The sequence below is a fragment of the Peromyscus eremicus genome, chromosome 2 (genome assembly GCF_949786415.1).
Source record: "Peromyscus eremicus chromosome 2, PerEre_H2_v1, whole genome shotgun sequence".
Classification (NCBI taxonomy): Eukaryota; Metazoa; Chordata; class Mammalia; order Rodentia; family Cricetidae; genus Peromyscus; species Peromyscus eremicus.
In genome coordinates, this window is record NC_081417.1 from 7,425,085 (window position 1) to 7,440,883 (window position 15,799).

Here is a 15,799-nt window from a genome sequence, read left to right on the forward strand (position 1 = left end):
GGAAACTGGAAGGGAACCAAGCATTTCTAATACACACAACATGCTGAAACGTGGTGTATAAGGAGACACTGGGAGGCATTCATTCAACAGCTGTTTGAAAAGCGTTTGGTGTGAAAGGGTAGATTTGTCTGAGATGTGGAAGTGAGAGTGTGAGGAGGAACATGAGACAGAAGCAGAAGTCTAGAGCTACATGAGCAATAAAAACACAACCCTAAAATGAGAGCATTATGACGGGTTGCTTTAGAAGTCTGAAAATGTGAGACTGGATATTATAAGGAGCAAACTAGCAATTATAGAAACAAGCAGACATCACATGGATACTTAAACTACAATTACTGTTAAGAGTTACTAATAAAGCTCCAAGAAACTTCAGTAATCCTTAGCTTCTAAAAATGGGACACTCTGAGCCCAATGTGGTGCACTTGGGGAGTAGTGCCTGGGTTGCCCAGTGGGCCCTATATTAGTGCCCCACACCAAGAGACACTCCTAACAGACACCATAGAAATATTCAAGAGCTGGGCTGGAGAGGTGGCTCAGCAGTTAAGAGCATGAATCACTTTTGTAGAAGATCCGAGTTCAGTTCCTAGCACCCGTTTGGATGACTCACAGACTGCCTGTAATTCCAGCTCCAGGAATATCTGGTACCTCTGGCCTCTGCAGGCACCTACACACACACATTCACATACCTACACACACATGCACATACCTACACACAGGTGCACATACCTACACACACATGCACATACCTACACACACAAGCACATGCCTACACACACATGCACATACCTACACACACAAGCACATACCTACACACAGGTGCACATACCTACACACACAAGCACATGCCTACACACAGGTGCACATACCTACACACACATGTATATACCTACACACATGCCTACACATACATGCACATACCTACACACACCCACATACCTACACAGAGACACATACTCATAGACATAGTGAAATTTTAAAAAGCAAATCTTAAAAAATAGACAAGAGCTTTTGAAAAATGGTTAAACTGGATCAGAATTGCATTCTCAAGCTAGTAAAAGAACCACTACTCTCTGGTGTCTAATATGAAAGTGCCTAAGACTTAACAGTTGGAGGAAAGCAAGTGTTGAACTGTCATCTTATAAACTGAGACTCTAAAGTAACTGATTTTCATTGAAATGAAGTGTGAGAGCTGGTCTGCATTTCTTTAGTCACTGACCAGCTGTCTGGCAAATAATTTCTGTATGTTATTTGAAATAGCCTAACAATAGCTGTCTTTTATGCAGAACATTGTATAAACCCCCAGTAATTTTCTTAGAAATAATTTATCCCTAGAATTGTTAACAAGCTAAGAAGGTCCTACATTCTAAAAGATTGTTGCTGCATTGACCAACCTGAAGATGGCTTATTTGCTGCCTCCTGCCATGCACAGAAGTTGATTTTAAGCTGGAGAAACAAGAGTCCAAAGAAGAGTGGTTTCCCTTGTAACTGATCCTGGAGGCTGATTTAGAAGTCTGATTCTCTCACCTCTCTCAGGATCATCTCACTGTCCCTCTGTCCTCCAGGAACATAATTTCAGACTATCTCAGCATCAGTAAGCTTTGCATGCTCCTGTGCAAGCTGTCCATGTCAGAGCTAACACCATAGTCCCAGATCTGTGGCTGTGCTTGGTTCCTGTAACACATCCTAAAGGAAACACTTCAAACTCGATAGATTCCTGATAAATAGATTCCTAAAAAAAGCATAAACTTCAAAGAAGGCATTGAGTATATACATTCTTTGTCAATTGCAACATTTCAGAATTAAAAGGAAACAAAAATAGAGGAAACAAACCTGGGCATGGCGGTACAGGGCTATAATCCCAGCACTTAGAAACTAGAGTCCTGAGGATCACAAGTTCAAGATCAGCCTGTACTACATAGTGAGCATCTCAAAGTTTCCTAATCCTCAAAATGCCAGATCTAGTGATACAGGCCTGTAATATCAGTACTGACACACACAAAAATTAGCTCTCACCATACAGTGTAAGAGATAGTTTGTTCTAGTGCCCAATTTGAGTGGCCATGGCCAGAAATACAGATTTGAGCTACCCCATATTCCAAATTCTAATGTGGAATCACCTTCAAGAAGTTTTATAGTTTTACAGAAGAAAAAAGTCATAAATTAAGGTAAATTTAAAATATACTGGTGGGTACATCAGAGAGGTGGTTAGAGCAAGATGTAGGAAGCTCTTCTATAGGCCCGAGGTGCTATCTGATGGCATTCTTAGCTTTGGGGTTGGTGGAAATCCAGTGGTCTGCTAAGTTAATAAGTCCCAAAAGGTTTTTAATCTATTAATGAAAGGGTGCTTAGTTCTGATACAGAGATGGGCAAAGAATGGCTGAGCCAGGGTCTAGAGCTAGTTGAAGATAATGTAGTCCTGGATACACTCTCTCCACATACCTGCATGACCAGCCTCTTCAGACACAGCTTCTTTTCTGGAGTTCTCATCAACACCAGCACTCAGGAGGACTGCAGATTCAAAGCCAGCATTGGTTACAGAGTTCAAGGCTACCCAGAGCAACTTAGTGAGATACTATCTCAAAATAGCAAGTAAAAAGAATGTAGAAGGATGCTAGGTCCGTGTGCTCAAAGACGGGCTTTTGTCTTCAGAAGAAGCTAACACCTGTTTTCCATGTAGAAGGCTGGAAATGGACATGCTAATACCAGGGAATCTTTGCCGTTTTGTAAAGCCAGCCCTCACCGAATCCCCCATCATCCCGAGCACTGTCTCTCGGTCAGTAGAACCCATCATTGTGCTTTACTACAAACCCTTCCTCCCTAGGCCCAGACTCTGGAGCACTGCTTCCCTGTCAGAGAACTCATTCCTGCGGAAAAGGTCACAGGTGCTCTGCTAGAGTGCACTTTACAGTGTAGCCACACCTAAAGCTCTATTGTGATCATTGTCCCGTGGAAACTTTTTCCCCAAAGTTTTGCTGTATTTAAATGTGTAAAAAATAAGCTGCTTGGTGTCAGAATCCAGACGTTTTGGCAGAGCACCAGCTAACTAATCAAGCTGAACCCGAATTTCGTTCTTACCTCACCTGGGTCGTTTTCCTGCCAGCCACGACACTTGCAGGGACCCCCATGAAAGAGGACTGAGACGAAGCTAGAGTTACAGTGCTTGCTTAGCATGCCTGAAGCCTTAAATTAAATCACTGGGACTACTAAAAACAAATAAACAAACTGGAAATAAGCTTCACTGAGTCATATCTCATTTTGAGGTAGGGACATTTAAAATATATTTGATTTATTTTTTTAGTTATGGGTGTGTAGTTGGGTTTGTACACATGTGTGCAAGTGTCCTTGAGCACCAGAAGCCATGCTGCAACCCTGGAGCTTCAGATACAGGTGGTTGTGAGTTGTCTGACACAGGTGTTGGGAACTGAACTTGGGTCCCCTACCTGAGCTCAAGCACTCTTAACTGCTGAGCCATTTCTCCATAGCCCTGAGGTGGGGGCATTTTTAAGGTTGATTTTTCTTTTTGAAAGTTCTACACAAAGAAGCTCACTATTTTAAAGATTCAGATTCTTGGGGCTGGAGAAATGTCTTAGTGTCCAGATAACACCATCAGCACAGTGATCTCAGCATTGAGAGAGGTTCCCCGCACCGATGATGGGCGTACAACGACTCCCTGTAACTCCAGCTTGCAGGTATCCAATGCCTTCTTCTGACCTCTAAAGGAACCTACACTCATATGCATATAACCCACACACAGACACACACGTATACACACATGTAAAACTAGGAATAGCATGACCTTTAAAGGCTCCAGTTCACGAGATTTTAGTACATTTTCCACAGTGCACGCCAACACCACTGCTTGGTTCTGGAACCCAATGCGTCTTCTGTGTACCTCTCTTGAGGAACATACACACTGCAGCTCAGCAGCAGGAAGAAACCACGTTTTGTGAGTGTGTTCCTTCCTCGGGCCTCTGAATAGCAGTCAGTGGGGAAATGTCTTAATCTGTCAGCAGAGTCTCTTTCACTGGAACTAACCTGTTTAGTCGGAGTCACATGGCTCCAACTCTTTAGCACGGCAGCCTGTTCCTTCATTCAGGTTTCTCCTCACTGCCTGTCAATCTGGCATCTGTGGGGGCCATTCTCACACTGCTCGGGGGAAGAAGCCACAGATCCCTCCATGTTCTGCACAGGTCTGTGATCTTACTGAGTTGGTCTTGGGCACAGAGTGGCTATTGAGACTTTACTGGGCACTGCTGATTTGGGGGAAGTTATATGGATACTGAGGACCTGTGGATCTCCTGAAAGCCTTTCACAGGCCCAGTGAAGAGGGGCTGGACACGGACTCTGAGTCTTTGGTCTTAACACCCACTCCGCACCAAGAAGGAAGAAATGGTCGCCACTTCAGACTGTGCCTAGGATATACACCCGGTATATATCAGCTATTCTTAAAGCAAATTCCTACCTCATGACCTCTTTCCCAACTGAGCACTAATAGAAACAGTGTATGGCATAATCATGTAATTCTAGTACTTGAGAAGTTAAGGGAGAAGAATTGAAAATTTGAGGCCAGCCTGGTTAAACAGTGAAACGTTGCCTCAGAAGAACTAAATAAAACCAAGTAACAGCAGGTGTGGGCTGGGTGTGAAAGCAGGCTCTATCCCAACCCATCTGCCCTGTCCTCTGCTCCTTCACTTTCTTTCTGTCTTCCTGTAAGTTCTGTCTGCCTCTCCTGTGACCCTCAGGCATCTTACCATAAGGCAACACTTGAACCACAACGGCTCAACATCCCCCGCCACCACCCCCTACCCCGCCCAGCCCAATGCCCACTCTCCCTTTCACCTGTGACACTTAAACCCTAGGGAGGGCCTGATGTTGAACTGGACAAGCAGAAACCCAGACAGCTATCTGGAGGAACTCTAGGTCTGAAGGAGGAGCCTCCTCTTTCTCTCTTTATTTCCTGTCTCATGGGAACTAGAAGGCAGTTAAGAAAGGGAGCTGGAGAGTGTCCAGGGGCTCCCCTTCCTGAGTCTGTGGAAGGCCCTCAGGAGACAGGAATAGTCTTAGTGTCCAGATAACACCCCCATCAGCACAGTGATCTCGGCAGCCGCTCCACAGCACCAACTCACCCATCGAGACCACAGGTAAGGTCACCAGCTTGGCCACTGTGTCAGCCCTGGTTTTCTGGGATATGGATGAAAAGACAATTTGAAAACAGTTACTGAGATACGTAGAGAGAGTCTCACCACACCCCTTTCGGCCCTGTCTGTTTCACATGGGGTTTAGGAACAGTCTGTTTTGGGATTGTTCTGGCAGCCCTCTCTTCATTTCTGAAATGGAAGAAAGGGGAGCAGGGGGAGGAGGGTGATTGAATCCTATCAGTGACTCCTGAACCAACTTGAACCTGACTTCTGAAGGCTGAGAGCTCCTCTTGGGTTTCCCCACTCTCCTGCCTCCATTCCTACTCCTAACTCAGGGAACTCCAGAGGTGAAGCCTGTCCACAAAGGCAGTGGAGCCGGGGTAGGCCTAAAAATGAGTGCAGCTTGGAAGCCAGACGGGCCAAGTTCTGAGGCGTTGGGTGACCAGGGATGGGTCCTTTGGGGCTGGAGTGATCATCCCCTTTCTCTCCCATACCCAAGAGCCCTGTTTCCTCCTCCCTGTTTGCCTTAGCAGGCACTTGCAATATTGCAAGGTTGAGCAAGAGGAGGTCCGAGCTCAGGGCTCCCAAGAAGCCTTTGGGTGAGAGTTGGCCTCAGCCTCCTGCCCCTCCGGCCTTAGCCAGTGAGAGGCTTGCAGGTCTGTGCCACTGCAGCTAACTATATAATTTGTATCACACTACTTTATAATGGCACGATATTTAAGTCATCAAGGTCAAATCCCTGTGGCTTTGTCTTTAAATGTTAAGATCTAGGGTTATATGGACCATTCATAGAATCATATTCTGTTACAATATTCAAGGCTGTAGGATGGAATAGACTAGAATACAGTAATAGAACTAGAAGGATAGAAGGATCTAGAACAGTCAGAGTCTTCTCTCCCTCTTTTTCCCTCCCTCCCTTCTGTTAGAATTCTGCTCTTACTCCAGCTACACATTCACAGTTCAGGGTCTCGTGTCTTACGTCATCAGTGTGCGTTGGCAACTACATGCATGCACAGTGTGGTCACGCAATCAGCGCATGCATGGTGTAGATCCATACCGGGAGCCCTTAAAAAGCCGAATATACACCCCACCCTCTCTCTCTCTTTCTGCTCTGCTCCCTCTCCCCCCACCCCACCATCTTTCTCTCTCTTTCCTCCCCAGGCCTGGTCCTTTTGTCCCTCCTTCTCTTCCTCCTAATAAAGCTCTCCGCTACTAAGTAACCGGGTTCTGTCGTGACTGTGACCTTTCCGCCGCCGGTAACCAGCACCGCTTACCATTCTTTAACCTTCTCCCCTCAGTGTTTCCTCCTGTATCCCAGACTGGCCTTAAAGTCATGGACATCCTTCTGCCTTAGCAATCGCAAGTGCTAGGATTATGAGCATGAGCTAACATGTGATGACTGAAAGTCAGATTCCTTGGGGAGAAACTGGAATATCAGTTCCTATTTTGGTTCTAAGTTCTGCTAATTTGATCAACAGGTAATTACAACAACAACAACAAAAAGAACCTTTATGTAGCTGACACAAGATGAATAGATGTAGCACAGAAACTTGTCATTTTGCCCAAATTTAGTGATAGTTATTGGTTTCTGTTTATAATATGAATAAAGTTGCTGTGAACATCCTGAGGTCCTGTAGGATTGCCGATAAAGAGATCCTGGAAGCAGTGACCAGGGAGTCCAGGTGCACAGTGGCTTTCTTATCCTGCAGGCAGCAATCATTAGGCCTTGTTACAGACAGAGCCAAAGAAGTAGGCTGGGAACAAGGAGTTGCAGTCTGGTATTCTAGAACATGCTCTTTGGTTTTAAAAAAATCATTCATTTACTGTTGTAAGTTCCTTAAATGAGGACTACCCATGCAAATGAATATTTGTTCTCATGAAAGAAACTTCTAGAAAGAGAAGTCATCAGCCTCCCAGTTCTTAGGTGTTGGTGTATGCTCCTGTGTGAGCAAAAGGTTGCCTGTTTGCATCTCTAGACCACAGAGTCGAGCTTTTATAGTGATCCAGACTTGTCTTTATTGATATGTCAAACCCTGAAGGATAATGATATTTCTTTACTTATTTATTTATTTTGGTTTTTTGAGATGGTATCTCTGTGTAACAACCCTGGCTATCCTAGAACTTGCTCTGTAGACCAGGTTGGCCTTGAACTCAGAGATCGTGATAATGATTTTTCAAATGCACACTTTATTTTTTTTAATGTTTATAATATCTTTTATTTATTGACAATTTTATACAGTGTAACTTGATTCTATCCACCCCAATTCCTCGCTCTTACTTTCTGCAGACACCCCTAGCATGTCCTCCCCAATACCTCCATAACCTCTCCTTTCTCTTGTAACTCACTGAGTTCAGTTAGCTTTGTGAAATATTGATGGGTCTTGTTGACTCAACTTGATCTTATGCAGGTGACCAAAGCTGCTATGAATCTGTGAGTAGAACAGCCATGCCATGTCCACACAGCCTCTCCCAGCATCCCCTCCATCCTAGGGATGTCCACACAGCCTCTCCCAGCATCCCCTCCATCCTAGGGATGTCCACACAGCCTCTCCCAGCATCCCCTCCATCCTAGGGATGTCCACACAGCCTCTCCCAGTATCCCCTCCATCCTAGGGATGTCCACACAGCCTCTCCCAGCATCCCCTCCATCCTAGGGATGTCCACACAGCCTCTCCCAGCATCCTCTCCATCCTTGGGCTCCTCAGGCACTTACTTTCTTCCCACCCCCAACTTCCATGGTGTTCTCTGAGCTTTGGAGGGGATGATAGATGCCCCATTTAGGGCAGAAGTCACTCATCCGTCACTCAATCTTAACACTTTGACTAGTTATGAGTCTCAGCATTATCTGCTATACACTGCAAAGAGAAGCTCATCAGGCCAAGATTGAGAATAGCACTGAGCTATGAATATAAACGTAAATATTTTCAAGACAGCTTGAAAACATCCAGTTAGCAAAACAGCAGGAGTACGTTCCCTCACTTGGGCCTATGAACTCCTGAGATACGACTTTTAACCATGTTTATAGCGGTAGGCAGAATTCTTTCCTGTGGAGCAGGCTTTAGATCCAGTCAGAAAGATGTTGGTTACCTCGTAACCTACATTCCACTAGTGGGCACTTCTGGCAGATTAGTAGTGTAGTATTCAGGGTTCACCCTGGGTAATCCAGTGATGTTTCTTCTCTCTCAAAGATCTGCATAGCTGTGTCTGGCACCGTGAGAACGTAGCCAGTTCAGGTCAATTCAAGCTTTATTTCTCTATGTATCTAAAGTGGGTGACGTTTCAGCAGTGGGGTCTTCCACATAGCGATGGTCGGCATCCAAGAACAGTGACAATGGCCTGTGTTGTTTGGGGGGCTCTTGGGGCCTTCCTGACTAATAATTCACAGGCAGGCATCTCAAGCTTGGCACCAAGATTTTTAGTAATTCATTGTAGATGGGTTTTTCTTTGGGCCACCAACTCACAAATAATGACAGAAGGAATTGTTATGAAAGCTCAACTTTAGCTTAGGCTTGTCCCACTAGCTCTTATAATTTAAATTAACCTATTTGTTTTTATCTACATTCTGTAGGGTGGCTCGGTTAGTGTAATAGCTCATGTAGCATGTGTCCTCTATTTGTACTGTATGTCCCACTGGCATATCTCACACGCGCCTGGATTCATCTCCTACTTCCTCTCTCTCTGCCCAGAAGTCCCACCTATACCCCCTACCTAGCTATTGGCCATTCAGCTTCTTATTACAACAATCACAGCAATACATTTCACACAGTGTACAAATATCCCACAACAATTAAAGTCTCCTGGAGAAGCACTGTCCATCCATATTGAATATCTGTATTCAGCGCCCCCCAAAAAACTATTTTTATTACATTTTTGAAGTGATGTGTGTTCACATGCCAAAGCATACATAAGAGGTTCTTTTACCATGTAGGTCCCAGGGATGAAACTCAGGCTGTCAGACTTGGGGCAGGCACTTTTACCTTCTAGCCCTCTTTATTTTATTTTTATGTTTTAAAATTAACATTACAAAGTAATGATTTTCCATAAGAGTTTTTTTACACTCTCAATTTTAGTTAACACTCCCATTCCCCTCCCCCTGGATAATAATTACCTTTAATAATAAAGTAAATAATTGTCTTTATTTACTACTGGAAATGATACAGATTTGGGTATGGTAGCACATTCCTGAAACCCCAGCACTGGGGAACCTTAGGCAGAAGGATTACAAGTTCAAGGCCAGCCTGGGCTACATAGAAGTAGTATGAAAGAGAAAAAGAAAGATGTATAATACCAAGAAGAAACAATGCACACAGTATCATCCATGGCATTTCACTAAGGCCATTGAATATAAAATTAGAATTCTTAACAGGAGCACACACTGTCCCTGAAGAAGTACGGCCCCTTTCCTCTCCCCCGGTGATTTATACTGCCCCTGAAATAAACCCAGAGTGAGCACAGCTCAGCTGTGCGAGGTAAGTCACCAACGGCGTAAGCACATTGCTCTCACCTCTTTCCCTTGGTCCTGACTCTCTGATCTCATTGTATTAATCTTATTACTGGTTCTTGTGGTGAAACATTTTATAGCATCTTAAGAGGCAGCCTATGAAGATGATCTATTTTAGGGGTGTTAATAAAATATGTACTTCCAAGCAGCTATCATGTGGGGAAATGGCAAGCGCATGGGCTGTGGCATTAGCCTGAGAGCAGCCTGGGTGGTGTGGAAGGGAGGCCCAGCTGATCCACTCACCAGCTGCAGTCTTGCACCCGTCTAACTTCTCCCAGCCCCAGTTCTGTCCTCTATGAAGTGAGCATCAGGATGCGGTGGACAGTGAGTTTCTTCAGGGATTAAACAAGAAGGTCAGCACATTATATGTTTAATAAAAGATGTCCTTTGGAAATGTGGAACAACACCTCTAGTTTTTGATGGGAATAGACTGCATTGAGGAGTTTTCTGGTTCTTTCACGCAGCATGAAGAGCTGCAGGACATGGTTGGGTTTGTGTGCAGGAACCCACACCTGAGCTCAGGGCTTGAAGCTCAGCCTGAGTCACGTGCTACTGCTCTCCGTGGTATATTCACTTTCTGTCTATCACACAGAATGAACACTTGGCTCTGTGTTAATCGTGGTGATGGTGAGGGGGGAAACAAATAATAATCGGTGGAAGCACAGGTCTAGGTTGACATCCTGCCCTGTCCACCTGCTACTTTACACTTGTCGTCCTCAGCCATCAGCACCTCTTCTGCATGTGAAGGGCCTGGAGAACGGGCCCTTCTAGCCCAACTAAATGTTTCCCATAAAGTTAGTCCTCCTTATCTCTGCGCTAGTCCACTTAGAGAATTTCCGTGGCTCCCTGCTGAAACGAAGGTGGCACTTTTGACGTGCTATAAGTGTACCAGCAAGCATTCCCAATCACATATACCTATATGTGCACAGGCGCCAACATGCCACACGTTTTATATATATATGTAACGTTAATTGAATTTTGTATTGTATCTTTTTTTTTTTTAACTTGATTTTTCGAGACAGGGTTTCTGTGTGTAGCCCAGGCTGTCCTGGAACCCTCTGTAGATCAGGCTGGCCTCAAACTCACAGAGATCTACCTGGTTTTGCCTCCCAAGTACTGAGATTAAAGGCGTGTGCCACCACCTGGCAAAAAAATTAGTGAATTTTGTATATCTGTTCATAGTATCCACTTGTTTTTCACCAAAATTACCTTTTGAAATTTTCAAGTCTGTAGGAAAAGGTGAAAAGATATGTCCTTATCCCAGAGTCACTAATTTTCATGTATTTACACATGTCTCTCCTCCACCTCCTCTCACTGTGGCGGAAGTATTGGGAGTTGCAAAGACTTGCACCCTCACTCCCACACACCCCCATTCTGCATTTCCAAGGCGCCTTTACCAAGTCTATAAAATATTTCCTTGTATCATACTGGGGCTGCCTCACATCTCCCCAACTGTCCTGGCTGTGGTCCTGCGTCCCCCACTCCACATCTTGTTCCTGTGTCCCATCTCCCCGACTGTCCTGGCTGTGGTCCTGCGTCCCCCACTCCACATCTTGTTCCTGTATCATTCACTCTCCTGCAGTCCTGTAGATGGAACCTTGGCCCTCATGGGTACGCTGAGCTATACCCCACCCCCTAGTCCCTTTTAATATGGAAGCTATAGAAGTTCCAGGCCAGTCATTTTTAGAACAGGGCACATTCTAGACATTTCTAGTTTTATCTGTCTTCCCACTTCCCATATTTTCTACAAACTACTAAGTTAGTTCTCCTCTAGCGACTTTTCTTTTTAAAAACAAAATAGTTAATGGGTTTTGTTGTTGTTGTTTTTTGTTTGTTTGTTTTTGAGATGGGGTCTCACAGTGTAGCTCAGACTGGCCTTGAACTGTATCTTCCAACCTCAGCCTTTGAGCTCTGAGATCACAGATGACCATCCCTGGCTCCAAACTTCAGTTTTGGAAAGGACCATTCTAGAGGCTTCTACCACCATGAAACTAAAGCCTGAGATGGGTTGTACCCTGTCCCCTTCCTTCACCTCCAATATTTTTCATCAGAAAGACTCACATGAGTCTGTTGTCAGCACAAAGCTTGGCATCTGAAGTGATACACCTATACCTTCTCTCACTGACAGGCTGAGCTGGGCACGGCCAGCCATGGCAGGTCAAAGTGAGTTTGAGACCAGCCTGGAGGACAGAGCAAGTTCCTGGCCACCTGGGGTACAGAGTGAGACCCTGTCAAAAATTTAAAAATGAAAAAGAGGAGGAGCAGGAGGAAGAAGAGGAGGAGGGGGAGGAAAGGGAAAGGGGGCTGGAGCAGCAGTACTGTTTTAGGTGTTGGGGCAGCACAGCAGAGCAGCGCTGTGGACAAACAGGATGCTCAGCTCCCGCTGGGACCCCAGACACTGCCCTCTCCCTGGAGCTTCTCTGTGCTCACGGGTCTGGGTTCCAGGGTTTTTCTGTCACTGTGTTTCTTCATGTATAAAGCACCATCATAAGGGATGGTCAGTTGGACAGCAATTTTGGGAATGGGTGGAGTGAAGAATGGATTGGGGAACAAACTTATGCTTATTTACAGATCAACTCCAAAACCCATCTCCATTTTAGAAACTCAGGCTGTGAAAAGATGAAGAAAGTCTGTTGTGAAGCAAAGTGCTTGCTTCCTCTTTATTCTGGGAACTACCGCTTGCCACTTCACTAGTTTCAGAAAAGGAGTGGCTGGCCTTCAGAGACCTCACACCCTGCCTGGTGTCGTGTCCCCCCCCCCCCCCCCCCCCCCCCCGAGCTTGCCAAAGCCTGTGGAGGAGGGCAATGTGCAGAGCTGTACCGGTTCCGTTCCTGCTGCCTGTCACTTAAGAAGCCAGTGAACAGAGCCAGGAATTGAATCTTAAAGCCATACTTTATTCAGTGAGCTGGTGATCTGAGGAGACAGTGGGTTCATTAACACCCTGGAAAATCTCTTCTGTCTCATCTCCAGCCAGCAGATTGTGGAAGGGGAGGGGGATTGGGAGAGACAAAGGTGGTCAGTCACCCAGAGCTCAATCCTGCCTCACTGGTTGGGTTGGCAGCCAAGTTCCTGAGACTTTTGTGAAGTACCTGCCTCTTGTTTTCATCCCTGAACTCTTTCCTTATTCTGTGGCTATTTGGGACCAGGTACCACTTGTTCCTTCTCCTCTTCTTCTTCTTTTTGATTTTTGAAAAATTTTTTTTGAGATGATAATATAATTACTTTATTTCAGGCACTTCCTCAAAGGCTGAGTCAAATTAGTTTCTACACCAGTCTTGGACTCCTTCTGGGGCACTGGGGCTTGGGCTGGGGACGGGGTGACTCAGAGCAAACAAACACTGTTCTGGCACTACTCACCCCTCAGTTCTGTCTGTGGTCACGGCTGGGAGGTGTAGATGATGTCAATGTGCCTTTAGTGCTGCCACCTTTCCTGGCTTGCAAGCTCAGATATCTTGCTAGGAAGCCTACCAGACTGGATCATCTGAATGATCCTTCAAGCATCCTTTCTCCCTTACCTGTGTCTCCCTTATTCCAGTCTTGACGAAGGCCACCACCATCTTTGTAGGTTCCCAAGCCCTTTACAGTAGACTCTGCCTGTGAATTACACCAACCTGTGATGCCTCCTCAAGCCTTTATCTTCCCTTCACACTCTTCAGATGGGATGTTTCACTTGTCTTCAGGGAACACAAACTCAACTGATAGCTTTGTACCCACCATGGTCTCTGTCTCCAGCCCTGACACCTGGCCTTTCCTGCCTGCTTCTTCACTAAAGGATTCATTCTTTTTGCACTAGTTCTTGGGACCAAATTATCTGGGGTCTCTATAGATGCATCTGAAAATCCTCCCTGGAACCCCTTTGCTAATTTTGCCACCAGATTTAAATCCGTCTCATCTCAACCTTCAAGAAGCTTCTTGGACCAGCTCCTTCTCTTCTTGCCTGAATTAGAAGTCCTGTCCATTATTAGGACTCATGTAGCCTGTGTCATAGACTCACTAGACCATACTGTAATGCCAATTCACATACCTTTGCCACAAAAATAGGAGCACCTTTATAGAAGGACTTATGTTGGGTTGGGGTAAAAGTAGTTTTAAGTAAATGAAAGAAGGAACAAATGAATAACCAAGATAACCTGTTTCCAAACAGCATCCACCTTTGATTATATTAATCAGTGTGTAACAATGAATAAAAGTGTGTTCTTTTTGCTCTTCTTTAATACAAGGTCTGAATGGCTTTACGCCAGTTCTGGATTGACTGAAAAACAATGCCATTGCTTTTCTATTCCAACAGGAAATATGGGATGTATAAAATCAAAAAGGAAAGACAATCTGCATGACGATGGAGTAGATTTGAAGACTCAACCAGTACGTAACACTGACCGAACTATTTATGTGAGAGATCCAACGTCCAATAAACAGCAAAGGCCAGTAAGTAGAATAGTCTCAGGGGAGAGATCCCACAGCAGGATCAGAGCATGGCTGTGCAATTTAAACCCCAATCTTTGCATGCAAAAAATAATCATATTGATTACATAGACCCCATGTAAGTTTTATATGCTTTGTAACTTAATTCTTTGAAGAATGCATAGAGATTTTAGGGATAATCTAGCCACTTACTAGATGATAATCAGGTCTTTAGTTGTACTTTTAGTATGGAGAAATGCATCTTTCATACTACTAATGAAAGACCCAGCATATACCCAGGCCTGCATGACTCAGGGTAGGTAGTAAGATCAACTCAATGTTCTAGGGACAAAAGAATTTGCTGGATTTAGACCAGAAGCTAAAACACATGCTAGTGTGTGTTTGGGGCACATTTTATTTATTTACATTTTGTTCTATCTTGTCTTTTCTTCAACTAATTTAAATTACTACAAAGACTGAGGTTGTTATGATTTGTGATAGTGGAGTAAAAGGTTAAGAAAAAGCATATCTAATTCAGTCTCCAAACTTTACACAGCAGTCCACATTAGAAACTTTATGAGTGATGTGCCACCTGATGCATTTGGAAAAGAAGTGATGCCATATTTTAAGGACTCAGGAAACTAGGAACTTAGGATAGCTATAACTTCAAATTTGCTTTACTTTGGAGCTTGTCCCCTGGTGTGTAGTCTCCCATTGGATGCCTTGTAAACCACCACCACCACCCCATACCCTGGGTTTTATGAACTGTCTGAGATTTATGCAGAAAACAGCTTATTCCAATTTAGCCCAAATTGTTTTATTGACAATTTGGCCAGGCATGGTGGTACATATCTGTAGTTGGATGTTTCTCCAGTCTTGCCTGGCCCTGTGGTCAGGACAAATCTCTCCCACCTGCATCCCACAGCCTCTTGGCCCCAAGTAAGCACACAGAGGCTTATATTAATTATAACTCCTCAGCCATTAGCTCAGGCTTATTTCTGACTAGCTCTTACACTTAAATTAATCCATAATTCTTATCTATGTTTAGCCATGTGGCTTGGTACCTTTTCTCAGTTCTGCCTTGTTATCTTGCTTCCTCTGTGTCTTGCTGGTGACTCCTGACTCTGCCTTTCCTCTTCCCAGAATGCTCCTTGTCTGCTTGCTCTACCTATTCTTCCTGTCTAGATACTGGCCAATCAGTGTTTTCTTAAACCAGTGTACAAGAGCATTATCCCACAGCATTTCCCCTTTTTTGTTTAATTAAAAAGGAAAGTTTTAACTTTAACATAGTACTATCTTTTTAAAGACTTTATTTTTTTAACTGTCTGATTTTATATATATATATATATATATATATATATATATATATATATATATATATATAACTGCATATATTCCTTTCTCTCTCTTTATTTTTTTGTTTGTTTATTTTTGGTTTTGGTTTTGGTTTTTGGTTTTTTGAGACAGAGTTTCTCTGTGTAGCTTTGGTGCTTGTCCTGGATCTTGCTCTGTAGACTAGGCTTGTCTTGAACTCACAGAGATCTGCCTGGTTCTGCCTTGTGAGTCCTGGGATTAAAGGTGTGTGCCACCACCAGCAGCCAAGAGTTATTTTTTTTTTGAAAAAACACTTTATTCATTTATGCAAAGATAGTAATAAATGTAATTAATAGAAAGAAAAGTAAAAGGCACTGGCATCATGGTAGTTTTCTTGTATACTTCAAAGTTCTCATTAAAAGTTCTGTTTATTTCTCTTAGCAAA

At 44.1% G+C, this 15,799-nt stretch overlaps 1 protein-coding gene across 2 annotated transcripts in view; it reads left to right on the forward strand.

Moving 5' to 3' along the window:
- The window catches only part of Lyn (LYN proto-oncogene, Src family tyrosine kinase), a 125,087-nt gene that overhangs the window by 44,285 nt on the left and 65,003 nt on the right, over positions 1 to 15,799 (forward strand). Inside the window, exon 2 of one of the 2 annotated variants that reach the window (XM_059253821.1) lies at positions 13,928 to 14,064. In XM_059253821.1, coding sequence (XP_059109804.1) covers positions 13,933 to 14,064 — 132 coding nt within the window. In that variant the 5' untranslated portion in view covers positions 13,928 to 13,932. The remainder of the gene's footprint in view (positions 1 to 13,927; positions 14,065 to 15,799) is intronic. The other variant, XM_059253822.1, reaches the window with a different exon arrangement.